Consider the following 17,225-nt stretch of genomic DNA (forward strand, 5'->3'; position numbering starts at 1 on the left):
GGACATACTGCTGATTCTCACAGCTCATATTCCCAGACTCTGACGTTTTGGAAACGGTCTGCTAGACTCTGACTGCCTTTTTCTACCACGCCGCTCAGGCCCCATTAACCAATCACAGCTTCTTCCTCCATCATTTTGCCATCCGTTAGGGAGACTCCCCAGGTTCACTCGATTCTCTGCTGATAAATCTATCTGTTATTCATCTCCTGCTTCTAATCCCATTAGTGGGAGAACATTATCAACATCGTCTGCACCTCTGAGACTCATCGTAGGAACACATTCATCAGTGGTCAATGGAAGAGAAAGATAAACACAGTAATGCAGCTAAAAGCAAAATGGATCCATCTGTTACAGTTTTGTTGACGCGTCGCTTGGCTTTTATTTAGCGTAGTCAAAACAACAACCTCTCCAGATTTAGGATATGCGACTGTTGGTCAGGTCTAGTGTGACAGAGTAAAGTCAGACAGATGCTGAAAAGTTCAAGCTGCTGGCGTGAGGTGATGTGAGGAAAGAAGTGGAGACAGAAAGGCCACATTTTGAATTGGGGAACATTTTTGAAAGTCTGAAATTATAGTGCTTATGCTTTTTTTTTTTAAGAGAGACCATGAGGAACGGGTCATCAAATGACACAAGAATAAAAATGACAGACATATGAGTCATCAGACGAGCATGTCGCATTCACTGCCTCGCTGCAAGGCAACGGCCCTGAGGCAGTTTCAGGACAAATGAATCCACACAGATAGTCCTGCCTTTTCCTCACTAATGATATCTAACTGCTATCCAGGACGATCACACTGATTCTCTTATTGTTCTCTCGCTAACAGCACTATAATTGGAGTACAGTTTTACTAATTGTCCTTGTTAAATTTATGGCATATTTTATTTCCAGGGATGTAATTTACCTCTCTATAAAATACTCAGCGCTTAATTTAGTAAAAGAGATGTTACTGATCTTTTTAGGGTATAAACCGTAAATATATATATGTCCATAGTATGCATCATAGTAAGTGTTATCAAGCACAGGGTAATTTACAGTGGATAACATGACTGAGTGTGATGTGAAAGGGGTTGTTTGATGAACTCGCAGAAGCTTTATCGCATCTTTCAGCTCATTGTTTTGGTTCACCGCTCTCATAGCATCGTTTCCTGGGATTCTCAGTGGTAGACTCCCAGAATGCATTGCTTTCACAACAATATACAGCATAAGCATAATACAATAGGTCACTGTTAGAATTTCACTATAAATTTACATCGAAGCGTTACGCCGAATTCACACCAGGTGGCAACGAAGTGTGGCTCGCCGCAGCAATTACATTTTTCTGCAGCCGGGAGGTGTTATGTTAGGTTTTATGTGTTTCAGGCGGGAAGAATTTTTTTGTAACAGAGGTCAACATTTCACAGGAGTCACAGGATCTGTTTACTGATTGGCTGCGGGTACTCTCTGGCCACACTTCGCCGCTAAAAGTTCAACTTTTCTCAACTTTCGTTTGGCTGCACTTCGCCACAGAATCAAACAGCCACAGCTCGCTGAGCTCGGGAGCGGCCGTCGCAGCTTTTCATAGACACTGCATGGCAGCTCACCGCAGGCCGCACTTCACAACTGCTCTGGTGTGAACTTGGCGTTACAGTGTGCAATCTCACTCTTTCAGTCATTACCCAGAGCTCAAGGCCATATAGGAGAAGGCTTTTTTAAAAGTAAAATTGTTTTTGCTTCATATTGCTGGTGGTTTTTCATCGTCGTATCCATCAACTGGAGCTTACTTACTGTAAGACTGCATTCGTTTTTAAATCAGTTTCTTACTGTATAGCGCTGCTATACATGTGGCTGTTTATGAAGGATGCAGCAAAGCGAACGAGGGGGAAGCGATTCAATGGTGCACTCACTTTTGTCCAGCCACGCCATGAATGCATTACAGGACAACGGAGCACCGAGCTAAGTGGACCATTTCACTGTGTATTCAAATCAACCTTGTGCGCTCTCTCACTCGGCTGCACCCTGCCCAGCATTTGTTTTTGCACCCCCATTATATCAGTAATTATCTATGATTCCAGGGTAATACGCAGCCAGCCATCTTTGTGCTGCAGAATATGTATGACGAATTGGATGCCAAGACTGCTTATTAGTCTGCCTTTCACTTCTAGATTGGATTAAATATGACAGGATTTGAAATTACAGAATGAATATGTAGATTTTCAACCCATGAAATACAGATAGATAGATAGATATGTAGATAGATAGATTCATAAATGGATAAATTCATAGATAGATGGATATATAGATAGATAGATAGATAGATAGATAGATAGATAGATAGATAGATAGATAGATAAACTCTTACATTAGCCAAGAGTGCCAGACTGAGTGAATAGACAGATGGAGGAAAAGATGGAGGGAAAGATAGTGAGATGGTGAGGAGGCACAGTGACACAAAGGTAGCTCTGGATGACTCACTCTCTCTCTCTCTCTCTAGTCTGGATTAAAATAAAAGAGACCCAGCAGCCCCAGCCTGCAGAGAGGGAGTTACGCGCTCCATCTCAGAGATAGGGTGATGCGCTAAAAATACCACTCCTTGTGTGGGCTTGTTAAGGGGGGGGGGGCATGGGGAGGGTTATGGATTTGGTGATATAGTAGAGATGCCAGTGCTGCTATCACTACTTTCTACAGTCCAGCTCGATTGCATTTCCATCTCCTCTCAGCCGTTTCTTTTCTCATCATCTCTGCTCCACTAACTGGGTTTTTTCGTAATAGCACTCTTCCACTCTCTAGGAATGCTGGTCAGTGCATTTAGTTCATTAATTCAGCTGCTTTTTTCTCGTTGACCCCCATTCCTTCTCTCCATCACTGCTAGTGTCTCCTCTCTGAGAAACCCCATTAAACACCAAATCAATATCGCTGTATTGCTCTCGCCGGCTGCTGGACAGTCGCTCTCCGCCGTCGAGGACTTCGTCTCTCAACTCCTAATTTGTCTGGATGCGAGTGGCAGGAGACTAAGCAGAGCACCAATCGAACACGTCTCTCCATCTGTCATCTCTCAGGAGTGTTCTCTGTGTCAGCTGATCCATCTGTTTAGCCCAGTCTCAGCCTCAGCCTCCACAACAGCAGAGGGGAGGAGAAATACAGTGTAGCACCAAACCTACAAGGAACAATGCTCATTAAACAAACAGTTCCTCTGGTTTCCCTGCTGATATTTGGGAATCTGAAGGCTGGTTATAAAAAGAGCCGGGTGTTTATTGGGAGTCACGATTCTTAAATGCTTACCTTTCACACTAAACGGCCTCCGGGGGTCACAGGGAGGATTTACATATAAAAGAGTAGGGAGCCTCCCTGAGGAGGAAGAATCAGAAGGAAGATGAGTTCTTGCTGGTGCTGCGTGTTCCCAATCTCAGTTGTAATTAATCATCTTGTGTGTGGCCAGAGTTTGAGAGTGTGAAAGACACTCTGACAGGCAGAAGGACTGAAGACACAAAGAGTATGAAACAAAAAATAAGACAAGCTGTGCTGACCTTGTTGATCCCTGTTTCTAATACAGTACATGCTGCAATAGTGCAGCAGACAACAGCAGAACAGTGTGCAGAGACACAGAGCAGTTGGAAAGAGGTTTTTCATTCTTTTGGCTTTACTCCAAGACAGTGTCTGTAAAGATTTTTAGCTCTTCGTGTACCAAGTCCTCCAATTTTAGGACACTACAGCAGGAAGATGACACTAAACATGCAGACGAGGCAACCGATGATTTTTTGATGTCCAAATAGTGAAATAATCGTGACTGGTCAGGTCAGTCGTCTGAGCTCAGTCCAACTGAGCATGTGTCTGACTTCCCGGAGACCAGATTGAAGGCAAAAAGGCTGCAAAACAAACAAGAAGCGAAGATGGCCGCAGTTCAGGCCTGAGAGTTACACTAAAGCCCCTTTCCCACTGGACTACGGTAACCAGACGCCATTGTTTATCCGGGATTGTCCCAGTTTCAAGCTGGGTGTCCCGAGTCCCGGCAGTTATCTGTAAAACACTAAAATGTCCTTGTTTTCACATCAATTAAATAACATCAATAGGGCTGTCAAAGTTAACGCGATAATAATGTGTTAATGCAAATTCGTTTAACGCCACTAATTTCTTTAACGCATTAACGCAACTTGCGATTTTTAGATTAGTGGGCTCAGTTTTAAAGCTAGAGTGAAGATACTGGCATCCTAATGAACTAAAAAACCTAAGGAATCCATCAACCATATCATACTAGCTTGTCGAAAAAGAGGCTATGTAACGCTCCAAACTTGCACTAAATGGCGATTGGCGATTTTTCAAAGGGGTCCCTTGACCTCTGACCTCAAGATATGTGAATGAAAATGGGTTCTATGGGTACCCACGAGTCTCCCCTTTACAGACATGCCCACTTTATGATAATCACATGCAGTTTGGGGCAAGTCGTAGTCAAGTCAGCACACTGACACACTGACAGCTGTTGTTGCCTGTTGGTCTGCAGTTTACCATGTTATGATTTGAGCATATTTTTATGCTAAATGCAGTACCTGTGAGGGTTTCTGGACAATATTTGTAATTGTTTTGTTTTGTTAATTGATTTCCAATGATAAAAAAATACATACATTTGCATAAAGCAAGCATATTTGCCCACTCCCATGTTGCTAAGAGTATTAAATACTTGACAAATCTCCCTTTAAGGTACTTTTTCAACAGATAAAAACTATATTTTTTCCCCTGTGTTTAAAGAACCTGCATGTACGCGCAAATTTTGGCGGGAAAAGGGTGTTATGACTGCAAAGGTTTGCATCAAAATGTTAAATATGACAGTTTATTCTGACTTGTTGAATTACTTTCTGTCCTCTAAAATTTGTTTGACAAAAAAAGGCATCATTTTCCACAAAGTCCATCGACGTAAACACCCAGATATTAAAGCAAGTCTGGATTTTAACCTAAAACTCACTGTGTCATCCAGTGAGCTGGAGGACAGAACCAGCACAACAATAAAAATTAATGAATGCCCTTTAATATTTTCTCACTTCACTCTGTTGATGCATTTAAAATGTAACCCACATGAGCCGTGCGCTGTGCAGTAGAGTAGGCCATGTCACAAAGTTGCATCTAAACAGAGTTGGAAGTGGAGCAACGTGTGAAGCAGACACGGCGGTGACAGAACAAGTCGACCTCCACCTGAGGAGAGACTCCTGTGGGTTTGTGGAGTTCAGAGATCTGCTGATGTGATGTAAAGTGACGGATTCCTCTGGTGGGTTTCGAAGAATACAGAGTGTAAGACAATACACAGAGCAACGAAGCCCAAATTCCTCAGGTGAAAGAAACCACTGTACTAAGAGCTTTGTGTGTCTAATGTGAATCACTCAATCCGGGTGGAATTCATTTTGCACAGTGCATTAATAGATTAGGAGGGCTGGCGGTGGGTGTCCTTTCAATACGTGGAGGGCCTGTTGCTGTGCGGAATAAAGGCTGATTATCCTGTCTAGTGTAGCCCATAAAATAAATCCCTTTCCTGTGGCATTTGCCAGGTGTGTGATTGCGGCCAATCCCTCCGGGTTCCTCCTGAAAGGCATGCGTTCTGCACTTTCAGAGGCTGAGGAACGGCCGTCTGTGTTCGGCCGCCCGGAGTTGGGTCGGTGATCCTGTGGGCAGGATAATCTGCTGTAATCCCCGGCTCTGTGATCTGACCACAGCGCAGTGGAGAGCTGGATGGGTGGCAGAGGCGACGCCAGAAGCAGACAGCTGGGGGGGGAGGGCAGCGGAGAGGTCAGGGAGGTCAGGGCCACTGCACTGTAGAAACCTCCTTCCCTTTTTCCACCAAAATTACAGCGTATATGTCTTTTTAAACATAGGAAAAGGTGATGGACTTCTCTCCCATTGCCAGTAGTCAAGTATGCCTTTTCTTTTTTTTTTCTTTGATGCGTCACATTCAACGTCACAAACACGCCAGAAAACATGGTTAGTAAGCAGTAAAATATTACGGTGGTTACTTCTTTTTTTTACTTCTTCAGTCTCTTTCAAACTGTCAACCCAGAGCTGGTGATTGTTGGAACAGTGGAAAAACTAACAAAGACGGTTTTGATGAGTTTTAATTTGTTTCTGCTGAGTTTGTGTGAAGTGTATTTTGATGATTAGCGAGGTACAATTACTGTTTCTGTCAGAGGAGTCTGGTAGGTTTGAGGAGTGCATATAACAGCTGCTTCTTTTAACATCTACTGTAACTCTGTGAATGAAGGGTTTATTTTCACCAAACCAGAGTTGGTGATTGTTGGAACAATGGAAAGACTAACAAAGATGGTTGTAATGAGTTTTATTTTGTCTCTGTCGAGTTTGAATTAAGTGTTTCGATGATCAGCGAGGTAAAATTTCTGTTGTCTGACTGGAGTCTGGTAGCTTTGAGGATGTTTTCTATGTTAAGAAATTATAATAATTTTCTAAATCCATGGTTTTATTTATTATATATTCACTTTAATGCACGTAACATAGCATCACACCCTGGAAAAGGGGCAAAAATTAGCGTGTCCACCATGTTTCCATCAGTGCCGAACGGAGCTGGAGCCGATAAATACCCGGGATTGCTGCAGAGTCATTTGTCCTGGAAATGAATGCAGATTATAACCTTTCCAACTAAAGACAAAAGCCAGATGTTAGTGGGTGCTAGTTTGTTTTTTTGCCCAGTGGGAAAGGGGCTTTACTCTGCTTACAAAATGACCAGACATCCACATAAAGATAAACCTACAGTAAGCTAAGAGTTTCAAGTCAATCCTTTCAGTATTGATGTAAAACGCCACACAGTTTTTCTTAAACTGTGCACAGCCACATTCAGTCCAGTATTAGTACTAACATGTAGATCTCACTGCAGCTCTACTGACTAATAAACTGAGAGTATGAGGGTAGCTGGGGCTGACGTGGATTTGAGTTTTCATCTGGGTTGGTATTGTTTTCATTTTTATCTGAGAAAATGTCTCTGACTCATCTGAGATGCACGCATGAAAAGACTCATAACAAGTCTCCATCATGCAACTCTATTCAAACTGTGTAAAGGGAGAGTTTCTGTGCAGAATGCAATGTATGCTGGGCAATATGCTAATAAGATAATGATGTTTCTCGGCCAACATATAGTTGATGAGTTTAATGAGCGTTCAGCCGCCAGGTTGCAAGAAGTCACGAAGCTTGAGTTCATGATTATAAGCTCTGAAATGATTTAATCTTGAACTAATTACATCGAATTAGTGACAATAGATGAGTTGATTTCACTAAAGATCAGATTTAACTGTGTGACTACTGACCAACCTGTCACTGTCACACTGTTTATTTCTGCTCCAGTGGCCTGCCATGTATTTCCCCCTCCTCCAAGCATGTCATTGCCTTATTCTCATCCCGGCTCTGTGAAGCTCCGGTGGCCAGATGCCCTCTCTTTGCCCATGTGGCGTGGCGCCAGCACTATCCCTTCTTGTGCATCGTACTGTAAATGCCGACATTAAAATGGAAGCAGTCTTGAGCGTGCCTCTGTCTTCCTATCCCTCTAGTGATTGCCTGAGAGGCACAAAAGGGCAAGCCAAGGCAAGCGGCGATGGCAAGTCTGCTCTGGACATGTCATTTGAGATGTGTCAGTTACGGGCATGTTGCCCTAAAAGCATGCCCCAGCCAGCCCGAGAGTGCTTCATAATAAACCCCCCTAATGTGCTCGATAGATCCGCGGATGATTCAACCGCAGCAGCAATGGAGTACAGCTGTGATTACATGGTCAGCCTATAAAAGTAGCACCCTTTCCCAATTTGCAAGTCCCAGCTTCTCTTCCCTTCAACTCCCCTCTCACTGCCACCCCCACGTTGGTAGCAATCAGCCAGGTGCTAAATGCCTGGGTGAGGCACAGCTCATGGGTGGGTGGGGGCAGTACTGGAGGAGGTGGTGGTGGGGGGGGGGGGGGGTTGAAATTGCACGTGGAAATAAGCATCTGTGCTTGCTTGGCAGAGGAGGAAGCGGGGGCAGGAAATAACTGTCATTCTCTACTGAGCTGAGCGTATGAGTGTATGAGTGTGTGTGTGGTGGGGAGAGAGAGGGTGATGGACTCAGGCAGGTTAATCATTAACTTAGTGAAGTGAAGAGAATGAAGAAAAGGGGGTGAGGAGGGGAAGAGATTGACTGTGAGAGTGTGTGTTGATTTTTTTTTTTTTAAAGTAGCTTAACCCCTTAAAACGCCACCGGCGGGCCGCTATTCTGTCTTTCAGAGGTTGTAGCGGGCTCAGTTTTCAAGCTAGAGTGATGATACTGGTATCATATGAAACTACAAAGCCTAAGGAATACATTGGTACCATGTCAATGTCATGTGATTTTCAAAGAGTTCCCTTGACCTCTGATCTCAAGATATGTGATTGAAAATGGGGGGACGGTTGTGATTGCAATCGTGGAGGATGGATGTATTAAGAGAACTGGATACAGCGTTGGAGGCGAGCTCCCGTTCATTCCTATGAAAGTTGCTCAGTGGCGCAAGAATGCCAAAATGACTCGACTCTGACTGGAAAAGTACCCGGATCTTCCGGCGATCTTCCGCATCCATTCGGCCCATGGAGCAGGCGCAGTAGCGTCCGCTCGGTCACATGGCTCGGTCACAGCATCACAGCCGTCACGCTGTCGTCACGGTCTGCCTCAGTCTTGGTCTCATTCACATGAACGGAGGAAGGAAAATAACTCTGGATTTGGCTATTAGTGCATTTTACAACTTTCAGGACCTAATGATTTAAATAAGGACTATTAGAGTGTTCGTACTGAGAAGTTGATTCACCTCAAAAAAAATTATCCACTGAGTTACAGACGTCTCTTTCCCAATGTAAGTCTATGGGAAAAAGTATTTTTGGGCCCAATGGCATCACGTGACGGACACAGAAGTTTTAGTACCACCGTTTGGCCACTACAAAAATTGGGATCAACGACCGACGCTCTTCCTGGGGGCTTGTCGCGTAGAAGCGTTACTGTAGGTTCTACGCTCTTATACTCTTTCACAATTTATTTTTATTGATTAATTCATTTATTAATTAATTTTTTATTTCTTATTAATGACTAAAACAACTTCACACATGGTACTGAGCTGCATCTCAACTTAATCTTCGGGTTCCCAGCTTTCAGATGATGTACACCACTTCTATGTGACATCTACTGTTGACTATTTATCTCCCCTGAACATCCGCTGTCCCCCACCCTACCCCTCTGAAAAGAGGGCGGAACGGTAAGGGGGTTAAATGATATAAGGATTGGTGCATCCCCTCAGAGAGGCCTGATTAACGGTACCGTACAGTGTGATGCATGCAGGGAAAGAAGAGCTGACACCAACCAGACTGTTTGGAAAATGCTGATGTGGCAGCAGCCAGCCAGGATGGATGGGGGGGGGGGGGATTTGGGGGCTTCCCCGTGATGATTGTTAATGAATAATCGATTGCAAGACTGGGTCAATGGAGGGGATGTATGTGCATCTCCTCTACACTCTCACACAGACTTATAGGTTTAATTAAACTAATCGCTGCATTGACTCGGAGCTCCAAAGCCCTTTGAAGCCTGCCGTGTTAATGACATGAAATCAAGCTCCCCCCTTTTGTTGCAGAAGCAGAGAAGAGAGAAAATGAAGTGCCGCTGCAGAACAGTTCAATTTCCCCGGCTTACTCTGCACACTCTGTGAGAAGATGCACAGCTGTAATTTAATAATAAGTATCACAGTAATACCGGTGTGTAAGATTTCTCTCTATAAATCCAATTCAGCTCGATGTCACACAGCTGCTGCACATGCGACAAATGAGCTGTACATTTTCCAAGTCAGTGCCCATGTCTCTCTGTCACGCAAAAATGAATCACGTTGTTAACATATCCATTACCATAGGTTTGTCTCTGGCGTGCGTCACCGAGCCGCGCTGAGTTAACAGAGCGAGGCAGTTCAGGTAGCGGGGCTACATGAGAGACTTTAACGTGCTCCTCTCTCCATCCTGACAGGGACGGTTTGTTATCTTCCGTAAGAAGGAGTCACTCAGCCGGCACAAATCCCCTTCCTTCTGAAACCTCTGATCATCATGTCATTGTCCGCAGCGATACACTCCAGGGACTCTGCTTTCACACAATGAGACCAAGGGAGCTGCCCACAGCTCGGCTCATCATCACCCTGTGTACGGTCTGTGTGTGTGTGTGCACATGCATCTAGGTGAAACAAAAGAGCTTCAGCGTTAATGTGTTGTGTGTGTGTGTGTGTGTGCTTAAGTGCACCATGGGGGTGTGTTTTTCCAAGTTGTGTGTGCGTCCACATGTGTGTGCACATGAGTCACTTTGAGAGGTTTCACCAGCTATTATCGAGCTGGGACTATTTAATAGTAGATAGAATAATTGTCTCCTCATCAGCTCTCCAGAGATTACAATAGTAACTGTCATGTGAATTATAATTCTTGACATTTTTCCACAGTGTGTCTTTGAAAGGCACTGTTCAAACAAGCTGTGTGTGTATGTGAGGACTTTTCATAAGCGACTTTCCAAGACGAGCTCCTCCATCCGTCCCCCGTCCCCGTCCCCCCCTTGTGTTATAAACAAACGATAGTTACTCTCTCCCAGGAAAAGAGGGGAGGGAAAAGCGAGTCTCAGAAGAAAGGGGAAGGCAGGAGGAGAGGAGGAGGAAACAGCTTGACAAGGCATCTTACCTTTACTGTGTTCTTCGCTGTGCTCGGGCTTTAAGCCGCTCGCTGAAAGGTGGAACACTGAATTCATGCAGCAGGTTTTTCTTTTTTGGTTTGCTGCTCTTGCAGAAAAAGAAGGCTGAGGGGAAAAACAGATACTATTCACCAGCCGTCTCATTTGTGCTCTCATTTGGTATGTGCACAGTGTATATTCAAATCGTGACACGCAAAAGTTTGAATATCTTCCCTCTTCAGTGTTTCAGTCACAAACAAACACACAATTGTCACGCAGACGTGCCGGCACACACACACTTTCTCTCTCACACACAAACACACTTGCACGCATAATTTAAAATGCCGAATCTGTATTCCAAACACTGACTAAAGGTTAGACCCGCTACCGAAAACAAAAACTTGTTTGGAGTGAGTTTCCACTCAGGCAAGCAGAAATGAAGAATTAGATTTAATCAAGAATCAGCAGCAGGTGATGCTGGAGAGTTTGATCTGTTCTTATTGATTTACTTCAGCCTGCAGCACAGACATTAAAATAAGCACACATTTTAATAGGAATTTCTCTTAATTACTTAGGCATAAAAGATATTTTATTATGACTTTTATTTATTTTTTGTATTATTTTTTTTAAACATAGTCTTAAACAGCTCCTTTGCTTGTAAATGTTTGTCTGGGTACGTGTCTGCCTTCATGGATTAATAAAAGTTGTGTAAGAAAAACAACTGAAACACGTTCTCATCCCAACAACATGCTGAAGCTTTGTCAGACCCAACGGCGTAACTTTTCGGTCGCAGTAAACACGTACTTAACGTTGTGAATTAAACAAAAACACTTGCTTAGGTTTAGGCAACAAAACCACTATAGGTATAGGAAAAAAACAACATAGTTGGGCTTAAAATGACATTGTTGTTTGTACATTGAAAATGACACTTGGCGCAGTGAACACGGGACATGAACGAACAGCTGATTGTAACGTTAAAGTGAAACGTAACACGCGGAACACGAACAGCGTTCTCCTGGATGAAAGGCTTGTGTTTGTTCGACCCATCCACCTCCCCTCCCGCCCTGTGTGTCTTTCGCTCTTTAAACTACGTCACCAAAGCACTTTCTCTGTGCGTTTACTGTTGCCACAGATAGGTTTACATTGTGGTTAATGGAAAGCCCGGTGTTTCTCATACCGGCACTAAAGGGTGCCTTGTGCGGTAGTATCGAACGCTGACGAAACGCCATGACAGAATGTCGGTATTTGTGGCACTGGGAATAAGAACGGGCTGGCTATAGTTATGTCATTTTAAAGAAATCACCATATAGGCCTACCTCTATATTACTCATATTATCTGTTTTCTGTATATTAAAAGTTTGTTTATGTCCAAATTAAAAAAAACGTGATTTGGCAGCTTCTAGTGGTATGGTTGCGGTTGTAACCGACTGAGTACCCCTCCGCTCACTCCTCCCTTTCCAAGACTGCGGTAATGTGAGCCGCCGAGTGCAAAACTACGCCGTTTTCCTCGCTCAGAGGCCATCCTTACCATAATAACACTACTTTAGGAGCAACGGAAGTCAGACAGCGGTCAGACCACAGTTTCACAAGTGCGTTGGAAATCAATGGTGACCTTCAGGTCACGTAAAAACGTGAAAGGCTCTCTCTGGAGCCAGTGTTTGGTTTGTCCGTTCTGGGCTACTGTAGAAACATGGTGGAGCACCCTGGCAGACTCCGTGAAGAGGACCCGCTCCCATATATGAAGGGCTCATTCTAAGCTAACGAAAACACAACAATTCTTAGTTTCAGGTGATTATACACTAATGAAAACATAATTATGAACATTATAATCCATTTCTGCTAATTGATCTGCCGAAATGTTACACACTGGTCCTTTAAACAGTTTGGTTAGTCTGTTAAGTAGCTATAATATCTATGTGAAGATGTGGAGTATTAGACAGTGTCACAGGAAATAAAGTGGTAAGATGTGCAATCAGTACTGAGAAGTTTTAGTTCTCTCTTTAAAAGGAAATTGCCACACTTGTTGTTTCCAAATGCCATTTTAGTATTTCCGGTGTTAATACGTTATAGTTGCCCTGCTGTTAATCCAATACCTTCTTATTATTAAAGCAATAATAATAACACCTCAGGAGCTGCCAGCAAACCTGATACCTGCAGTGGCTCAACGGCTCCAGCACAGTTTTTTATTATTAACACTGCAGTCAGATATTTCTGCATTTTGAGTTGCAGAGTGTTGAGAATATGTGTTAAAAAAAAAAAAAAAAAAAGTCCTGCTTGAGGCTGTCTACCATTGCTATCTCGGATGTCATCACTGAATTAGTCGTGGTTGACCTAATGCACCTTGTTTGAAAGCTATTTCATGGTCTAATTGTTGCTCGTGGAAGAATATTAAGGCATCACTGTGTCTGCTCTCATCTAAAAGGCCAAGGAAAGTGCTGTTTGGTGAGAGCAAGTCTGTTGATGTCAAAATAAGACATGTTTTGGGCGCAAACCTTGCACGCTGTTTAGTAGAACATGTAAACATTTACACAGGGGCATGAGTCAACGCGTGTTCTCTTTCCTCCCTCCTCTTTTTCTGGGGTTGTTTCTCTTCAAAAATCCTCATTACACACACAGACTCTGTTGAGCGCTACTCTTCCTGTTGCTGCAGAGGAACTGCGAGCAGTGAGATAAGGACAGTGTGTGAGAGCACATAGCTTGCATCAGGGGGGGGGGGGGGGAGGAGATAAAAAAGTAATAGATACAACGTGAAGGGCAAAGAGAGGCTGCCTAATTAACAGAGATCATCACGGTTTGTTTTTGCAAGCCCGGGTGTCTCTAGAGGATGTGAAACGCAGCAACCTGGAGACCAGATGGGGACAGAGGTCCAGTTTGGGCTGGCTTGTCCCAGCAGCAGCATCAGCAGCGGCAGCAGCAAGCAAACAGAGCTGAGGTGGTGAAATATCAGAAGAGGTCTCGTCTGGGAGGCTCAAACAGACCTGCACAGAGAAGGATTAAGGAGACCTGCATAAAATCCAAGGAACAAACCGACGCGCTGGAGTTTAAGCAACCTGCAGGGCCCTGAGGATCACACAGTGCAGGATGTGCATGCTTTATGCACTTTGACTCCTCCGGCATGAGATACGTGGGAGAGCAGGACTAAAGGGGGGTGGGGGAATCAGGCCTGGTTATTTATTAGATATCTCGCTCTGCATTGAGGACAGTGTGCACCACGTACGGGCAGGTGCTGGCGGTTGTGTCTGCCTGAGACGTGAGTCGACGCACTAAAGAGTCGATGAGGGGGGCTGCGTGGGAGGCAGGCAGCCAAACAGAGAGAGGCAGCCGCTTTTAAGTGGAGGCTGGGGGAGTTTTCTTTCTTCAAACTGGTCGGCTCCACCAGGGCCAAAGAGCTGGCAGCGATGAGTCAGAGGAAGCTGACACGACAGCTGAGGTTGTGGGAGAGTCCGGAGGGTCCACCTCCTGCGCCCTCTCTCACCTCACCTGTGTCACCGGTGGATCAGGCTCGAGGACACGGCGGCTCGGCTCTGTTCCGCCGCATGAAACTGAACCGCAGTATTCAGGAGCGCAGACGCTCAGCTCACTGTTTATGCAGGTACAGTTCAAGATCTAGAGTTTGACCCAGTCCTCACTAACTAACACGTACCCAGGGTCTGAAAATAACTTTTTTCCACTGCCTGACACTTTTATCTGCCACTTTTGAAATCTATGCGCTATATAAAGTAATTTAGATCTGTTTGATATATTTTACTACCAAAAACATGGTGTGGGTGTATATGCATGGTATGGCACTTTACTGTACTTTGTTATTGTCATCTAGAGTTTTTTTTTGTGTGTTTTTTTTGCATAAAAACACAATTCAAATGATTAGGAAATAAATGATTAGATTTTTATTTAAATATTTGCTTTGATTAATTATTAATATAATGTGTATTATTTTCATAAAAATAACAATATTAAAACTAAAAATAATATTTTTATTTAAATATTTCCTTTAATTATTAATATGAGGGGCATTATTTTATAAAAAATAAAAAATATTAAAATAAAATAATTATTATTTGTATTTAAATAATTGCTCTGATTAATTATTAATATGAGGGGCATTATGTTTTATAAAAATATAAACTATTAAAAAATATATTATCTTTATTTAAATATTTGCTTTAATTATTAACATGAGATATATTATTTTTTATAACAATAAAAACTATAAAAACTAAAAAAGTATTATTACTTTTATTTAAATATTTGCTTTTATTCATTATTAATATGAGGTGCATTATTTGCAGCTCACTGGCTGCAGAAAACATCAGATGTACGTCCCTATAAAATTATTTGCATACATATCTGTTCTATTAAGAAGAAGATGTGGTGATTTGTGATTGTTCTGCATCAGTTCAGATGAGCATTATGAACATAAATTATTCCAGGCACACACTGTAATAACCACAGTCAGATGGATTAGATTTTATGGAAGTGTTGAATTCAGAATGCTGAAGTCTCATAATTACTCTCAAAGTTTGCAAAAAAAAATAAAAGCGGGGATTAGCTCGTGCAGCTTGCAGAGGGTTCCCCCTGGCAGACATTTTTGATGTGTTTTTCATTACTGGGGAAACTTGTTTAATGATAATTTGATCTGTAGCGGTGTACACAAAGCCTTCTGGGGAGAGGAGTGGATCCTAATTGGCCAATTTAGAAGTAAATTCTAAAAATATCACGCTTCACACTTAATTTTAGAAGTCAAAACCGTACACAACTGTGTTGACGACAGAAGTTTGAGAAGTTTAAAGAGAAGTGTGGAGATAAAAGTTATCCTACATTAAAAATAGATGCTGCAGCTACACAGCAACCTGCTTCCCCATCTGTCCTTATCATCCCAACATCTGACTGCAGCCTGGAAGTAACAATTATAGATTCAGATGATTATATATCAGTGAATATATGTAGTCGTGTAGCTGTTTTTATTGTATAACAAACAATTCAAGCAGTATAATTTTCACAAATATTGTCAGATAAGTTGGTATCTGTTAATACGGAATTGTCCATCATTTTCTTGCCAAACTCTAAAACCCCATTCGATCAATAATGACTTCATTTCTTAGCTGCGAAATCGAATCTTTTCTCATCTCAGAAAATGTTGGACTGCAGAGTTTTATTGAAGGCTGCTGGAAAATAAAGGCGTGATGACTGCAGGTGTTGGAGACAAAGAGACGAGTGTAACCTGAGCAGCATGTTGCCGTGTCCTCTTTGGCTGAGCTCGCTCTTTGAGTGGATCTGACAGATTAGTTTCAGGTTTAATGTTAATGGGCAACCTGCTGGCAGAATACTTCTGGGTTGGATGTTATATAGATGTGGTATATACAGCATCAGTCTTAATATGTGTAAGTGGTCTTAAAGGTGCAGTGTGTAGGATTTGTTGGCGTCTAGCGGTGAGGTTGCAGATTACAACCAACTGAAACTTCTCCCATGTGCCAAGCGTGTAGAACTACCAGCCCGGTGTCATTCCCAGGGCTCAGAGAAAAGTAAGTCAGAAGTTTAAAGAGTGAAAGAGACACATTGGGAGGTCGGGAGAGGAGGTGGATGGGTCTAACAAACACAGGGTTTTCATCCAGGAGAACGCTGTTTGTATCCCTTGTTAAGTTTCACGTAACAATCAGCTGATAGTTTGCGTCTCGTGTTCACAACGTCCAGTTTCATTTTCACTTTACAAACATAGTAGTTTTAAGCCCAACCATGTTGTTTCCTAAACCTAACTAAGTGGTTTTGTTGCCAATGTGACACCAAGTGGCGTGACAAAGCAGCAGTATGTGATGTGTTGGGATGAGAGCGTGTGGGAGAACTACTAAAAACTTAAGGAAATCCATTGTACCAACCATGTCATACTAGCTTGTTGCGTAGGCGGTTAAATAACGCTCCAACATTAATTTTTGACCATTTTCAAAGGGGTCCCTTGACCTCTGACCTCAAGATATGTGAATGAAAACGGGTTCTATGGGTACCCACGAGTCTCCCCTTTACAGACATGCCCACTTTATGATAATCACGTGCAGTTTGGGGCAAGTCATAGTCAAGTCAGCACACTGACACACTGACAGCTGTTGTTGCCTGTTGTGCTGCAGTTTGCCATGTTATGATTTGAGCATATTTTTATTTTAAATGCAGTACCTGTGAGGGTTTCTGGACAATATTTGTCATTGTTTTGTGTTGTTAATTAATTTCCAATAATAAACATATACATACATTTTCATAAAACAAGCATATTTGTACACTCCCATGTTGATAAGAGTATTAAATACTTGTTAAATCTCCCTTAAAGGTACATTTTGAACAGATAAAATGTGTGATTGACAGCCCTATCCTTAAAGAGATTTGAATCCAAATAAAAAATCTCACTCACTCTTGTCTTCAGACAGACACCTTTGGCCCAGAGAGACGCTGCAGTTAATGGGGCTCATTTTGCTCAGTTGAATGACTTGCTCTCAAATATGATTTGTCAGTAAAGTGTAGTCCTAACTCTCAGGGCTGCCCGCTGGCTGTCTGCCAATCTAACAGCACCTCAGAGTGTCAAAGCTGCTCGGGT

The 17,225-nt window shown here is 42.9% G+C and overlaps 1 protein-coding gene across 2 annotated transcripts in view; it reads left to right on the forward strand.

Annotated features, from left to right (window-relative positions):
• pde4a (phosphodiesterase 4A, cAMP-specific) overlaps positions 1 to 17,225 on the forward strand; it is a 52,696-nt gene that overhangs the window by 15,381 nt on the left and 20,090 nt on the right. The window contains exon 1 of one of the 2 annotated variants that reach the window (XM_074657402.1): positions 13,309 to 14,237. The exons of the other annotated variant lie outside the window; for it this stretch is intronic. Coding sequence (XP_074513503.1) covers positions 14,044 to 14,237 — 194 coding nt within the window. The 5' untranslated portion in view covers positions 13,309 to 14,043. Of the gene's footprint in view, positions 1 to 13,308; positions 14,238 to 17,225 lie in introns of those variants that run through there. 2 annotated transcript variants of the gene reach the window in all.

Source organism: Sebastes fasciatus, chromosome 13, assembly GCF_043250625.1.
Source record: "Sebastes fasciatus isolate fSebFas1 chromosome 13, fSebFas1.pri, whole genome shotgun sequence".
NCBI classification, from domain to species: domain Eukaryota; kingdom Metazoa; phylum Chordata; class Actinopteri; order Perciformes; family Sebastidae; genus Sebastes; species Sebastes fasciatus.